Source organism: Sinocyclocheilus grahami, unplaced genomic scaffold (assembly GCF_001515645.1).
Source record: "Sinocyclocheilus grahami isolate Dianchi unplaced genomic scaffold, SAMN03320097.WGS_v1.1 scaffold697.1, whole genome shotgun sequence".
In the NCBI taxonomy this organism is placed as follows: domain Eukaryota; kingdom Metazoa; phylum Chordata; class Actinopteri; order Cypriniformes; family Cyprinidae; genus Sinocyclocheilus; species Sinocyclocheilus grahami.
The window spans coordinates 235,910-241,312 of NW_015505876.1; the positions used below are offsets into that span (position 1 = coordinate 235,910).

The following is a 5,403-nucleotide window of genomic DNA, read 5'->3' on the forward strand; positions in this document are numbered from 1 at the left end:
GCATTTGTGTATGTATAGGCTATATGAAGAGTTCATTTGCAAAAACAGATAACTCGATAATAACTTTGAAATTTTCAAAAATCATGTTTTTTCATTGTGCGTTCCAATTAATCTCAATCAAACTGCAGCTGGGTTATTTTGATTAGGTAAAAAATAACTAATAAATACTAGCTAACTAACACAATAAAACATGATAACATAAAAAAAAATGATTTTTGAAAATTAAAAAAACTGAGTTATCTGTTTTTGCAAATGAGCGCTTCATATACACAATTGCAAAAAATTGCAATTGTGTATTTTTCCCCAAATCTTTTAGTTGTACTCTCAAATCTCATTTGCATTCTTGTATTTTAGTGTCAGTGACATCAAACCTGGTGCAACACATCTACAATCTAAATGTGTTGTTTTTTTAACTGTGGCAGGGGTAAAAAGGGGTAAAATATCTCTCAGGGGTTCAGGAGACCATGTTTGTGCTGATGTATTTTTGAATCTTGACAGTATAAATAACCATCGCTTTCATTGCATTGCATTTTGATATTCAAGAAAGAAACAATACGTGGTTAGAATGACATGAGGTGAGAAAAATGTGAATGCAGAGCTTACGGAAAGTTCATTTGTGTGTGTGTGAAGCCCAGCGTCTCATCTCTAGCTGCAGTCTGCTGTGCTTTTCTCATTTTTTCGTTGTCTCGCAGGGGATGAGGGGGGTGGAGATGTGCTGATCTCACCGTTACCGTCGGTTACCAGAGCCGCGTTCCTCTCTCTCTCTCTCTCTCTCTCTCTGTCTCTCTCCCTCCCCCTCGAGCGTCTCCTCTCATCTTTTCTCTTGAGCTGAGAGTGAGAGACAAAGGCCCCCGTCCGTTCTGCACACGCTTAGACCGCCAACGCTCTTCTGCATGCCGGATCCAGTTTTTCTCGCACTACTATGCCTGTGTGCCGGACCGCTGCGTTTTAACTCGCGCGTGTGTGGAAGTGTGTTTTACGGATACTACAAAGCACTCGTGGTGGACTAGGATTCCTCGTCTTTAATGGAAGGATTGTACCACGGTAAGAGCTTTTCCTGCTGCTCTCTCTCTGTGTGTGTGTGTGTGTGTGTGTGTGTGTTTGCAGTGACGGAGCGAGAGGCTTCAGTTTCTACACGCTGTAACGAGTTCTGCTCGTGTCTGAAAGGGAAAATTTAATTTACTTTAATTTAATTTAATTTAATTTAATTTTCGATTTTTATTTGAATATTGGCAGCAGAAGGAAAACACTGCTGAAATGGTAAAATACTTTTACTAAAAAGTGAAATGCACTTATCACATGCTGTGTGGTATCGGTGTTTGGTATCGGGGCATTTTAACGAGTACGAGTACAAGTACAGGAGCTCAGTATCGGGCCCGATACCAGTAGCGGTATCGGTGCATCCCTAATACAGACATTTCATCTAATACCCACAGTCATTTTACCTTATGCAAAGTGTAATATTTGCAACAAAATGTTTTACTATAAAATACTGTATAATAATAATAAAAGGCATATATAATATACAGTCAAACCAAAAATGATTCAGACACCAGATATAATTTTTGATATTTTTTTACTAGTGTGTGCAGGACACTATAGTTCATTTATGCAAGTGAGGATTGCAAAATAATGTAAACTGTGACATATTATACCCAAAAATTCATCATACAGTGGACTACCAGTAAAACTGATAAAAAAATGTGGGACCAAAAATTATTCAGACACTTTGACGTGACCATATTTTTCTTAAGTATTATCTGACATTAACAAGATTAATTTGTTCGGACACTGTTTAACTCTGAGTTCTTTTCATGTTTTATTATCATTTTCTAAACTACAGCGAATAAACTGTGATAATGTGTGAAATGTTGAAGGTGTCTGAATAAATGTTCATGTATACAGGTATATGTGCATTTTATAATATATCTGTGCTACTTTTTTATTGCAAATATTATAAATCTTTATAATTTGTTGTGAAATGTATATAGAATGCTTTTACTCTGATGAGCTAATTTCACATTTTAGTTGCTTAACTCTGACACCAAAACTTTTCTAAAAAAATAAATAATAGTATATTGTAAAAAAAAAAAAAAAAAAAAAGGTCAAATAAAATAATCTGGTTAACTGTTTAGAACTTTCAAAACCTGATATATTTTGTGTGTCCCTAATTGTTTTTTGCATATTTTGGATTGCTTTAATATAGAAATCCTGTTTTTATCTTTAATATAGTTTCCTGGTACAGATTATTTACCGATACTGATTCTGATACCGATAACTAGTTTTTTATGTCTGATAACTGAAACAGATTACCGATATTATTAATCTATACACTGTTGCACACAGTTATTTATTAATTAATCAATTTTTTTAATAAATTCTCACTGAAATCTATCTTAAAAAATTTAAACATTTAAAGTTGACATTGAAATTGAGCGAATATATTGTGAAGATGTATAATAGCTTAATACTTTTGTAATCTGGTATAGAAAAGAGTCAACTGTTTAAATTAGAAAAAAATATTATTTGTGTCTGATAAACTGATTTAAAAATGCTATTATTTGTCCAGACTGATGTGTGAAATATATATATTTCATGCATCACTTATGATTGTCTGTAAACTTTAATCATGAAGTGTTTAGCTTCAGAGTGACTGAGACGTTTGGAAGTGTGAGTTTAACTGAATTGCAGTGCAAATCATTGATCTAGAGAGTTTCTTGTTCGTTTTACTAATGTATATCTATCATAGAAGAATAACACTAGATGACGTAAACAGCTAGGCCTAGATGATGGTAGCTGGTTTACTCTTTTGATGTATTCGTGTGTAATTCTTCTGTAAAACGATCAGTGTTTTTTCAGGAAGACTGCATGTATGTACAGTTTTGGGAACTGTAAACAAAATGTAGGTCGGACACTTCTGCATCCATATGTTTGCATACTTATGTATGATAATTAATGGAAAGAGTCTATTGTTAGCGTTTGGAGTTGTGGTTGCTGTTGGCATAGTGATATTAAGGTCAAATGCAGATTGATATTTGTGTGGTTATTACTTCTGTTCTGATTGTATTCATGTGTGTTGTTGGTACGTGCGCTGAATTCCATGACCCTGATATATGGATTACTTTTGACTGATTGCTTTCCTGCGCTTGGAAGTGTGCCGCACGTGTGTGTGTGTGTGTGTGTGTGTGTGTGTGTGAGTGATTATGAATGCTGGCCTGAGTGTGTTTGGCAGGTGTTTGAGCCTGTAGTGTGTGTGTGTGTGTGTGTGTGTGTGTGTGTGTGTAAGTGTGCTTGTTTTGCCCCGGGACCTTGAATGAGGCGTGTTCCTCTCACCCCTCATAGTGGCACACAATGACATGGAGGAAGGACGTGTGTGTGTGTGTGTGTGTGTAAAACAGCCCTCCATCATCTGTCAGATCCAGTTGAGTTCAGTTCACTCATGTGTGACTGTAATATGGGTCCTTTTGCTAAATTTACTAACATTTTACATTTTTTAAGCACTGTTCCAAAACCTAGTGAGCTGCCTAACTAGACAGCATTATTAGCCATCATAAATTAGTGCCCCATGAAATGCCTTTTATTTTTTTCTGCACATTAAATGAGATGGTTTTGGAAAGTGGGTGGTGAAAATATTTTTTCCCCCTGTTTTAAACAGACGTTTAGCGAAAGTGCAAATGTTTGGTGCATTTTAGGATGAATGAGATGATGCAATCAGCATCCTAGTCCACCACGCTAGGTTTTTAATCCATTTTATTTTAATAAATACATTTTTATATTTATTAATTTTTTTATCCATGTTATATACAGTGGGTACGGAAAGTATTCAGACCCCCTTAAATTTTTCACTCTTTGTTATATTGCAGTCATTTGCTAAAATCATTTAAGTTATTTTTTTTTCCTCATTAATGTACACACAGCACCCCATATTGACAGAAAAACACAGCATTGTTGACATTTTTGCAGATTTATTAAAGAAAAACTGAAATATCACATGGTCTTAAGTATTCAGACCCTTTGCTCAGTATTTCGTAGAAGCACCCTTTTGATCTAATACAGCTATGAGTCTTTTTGGGAAAGATGCAATAAGTTTTTCACACCTGGATTTGGGGATCCTCTGCCATTCTTCCTTGCAGATCCTCTCCAGTTCTGTCAGGTTGGATGGTAAACGTTGGTGGACAGCCATTTTTAGGTCTCTCCAGAGATGCTCATTTGGGTTTAAGTCAGGGCTCTGGCTGGGCCATTCAAGAACAGTCACAGAGTTGTTGTGAAGCCACTCCTTCGTTATTTTAGCTGTGTGCTTAGGGTCATTGTCTTGTTGGAAGGTAAACCTTTGGCCCAGTCTGAGGTCCTGAGCACTCTGGAGAAGGTTTTCGTTTAGGATATCCCTGTACTTGGCCGCATTCATCTTTCCCTTGATTGCAACCAGTCGTCCTGTCCCTGCAGCTGAAAAACACCCCCACAGCATGATGCTGCCACCACCATGCTTCACTGTTGGGACTGTATTGGACAGGTGATGAGCAGTGCCTGGTTTTCTCTACACATACTGCTTAGAATTAAGGCCAAAAAGTTCTATCTTGGCCTCATCCGACCAGAGAATCTTATTTCTCACCATCTTGGAGTCCTTCAGGTGTTTTTTCATGTGTCTTGCACTGAGGAGAGGCTTCCGTCGGGCCACTCTGCCATAAAGCCCCGACTGGTGGAGGGCTGCAGTGATGGTTGACTTTCTACAACTTTCTCCCATCTCCCGACTGCATCTCTGGAGCTCAGCCACAGTGATCTTTGGGTTCTTCTTTACCTCTCTCACCAAGGCTCTTCTCCCCCGATAGCTCGGTTTGGCCGGACGGCCAGCTCTAGGAAGGGTTCTGGTGGTCCCAAACGTCTTCCATTTAAGGAATGGAGGCCACTGTGCTCTTGGGAACCTTAAGTGCAGCAGAATTTTTTTTGTAACCTTGGCCAGATCTGTGCTTTGCCACAATTCTGTCTCTGAGCTCTTCAGGCAGTTCCTTTGACCTCATGATTCTCATTTGCTCAGACTTGCACTGTGAGCTGTAAGGTCTTATATAGACAGGTGTGTGGCTTTCCTAATCAAGTCCAATCTGTATAATCAAACACAGCTGGACTCAAATGAAGGTGTAGAACCATCTCAAGGATGATCAGAAGAAATGGACAGCACCTGAGTTAAATATATGAGTGTCACAGCAAAGGGTCTGAATACTTAGGACCATGTGATATTTCAGTTTTTCTTTTTTAATAAATCTGCAAAAATGTCAACAATTCTGTGTTTTTCTGTCAATATGGGGTGCTGTGTGTACATTAATGAGGGAAAAAAAATTTACTTAAATGATTTTAGCAAATGGCTGCAATATAACAAAGAGTGAAACATTTAAGGGGGTCTGAATACTT

At 37.6% G+C, this 5,403-nt stretch overlaps 1 protein-coding gene across 2 annotated transcripts in view; it reads left to right on the forward strand.

Moving 5' to 3' along the window:
• Positions 1–708: 708 nt before the first annotated feature.
• LOC107559761 (focal adhesion kinase 1-like) overlaps positions 709–5,403 on the forward strand; it is a 95,176-nt gene continuing 90,481 nt past the window's right edge. For both annotated transcript variants that reach the window (XM_016243708.1, XM_016243710.1), the window contains exon 1: positions 709–1,044. In XM_016243708.1, coding sequence (XP_016099194.1) covers positions 1,026–1,044 — 19 coding nt within the window. In that variant the 5' untranslated portion in view covers positions 709–1,025. The remainder of the gene's footprint in view (positions 1,045–5,403) is intronic.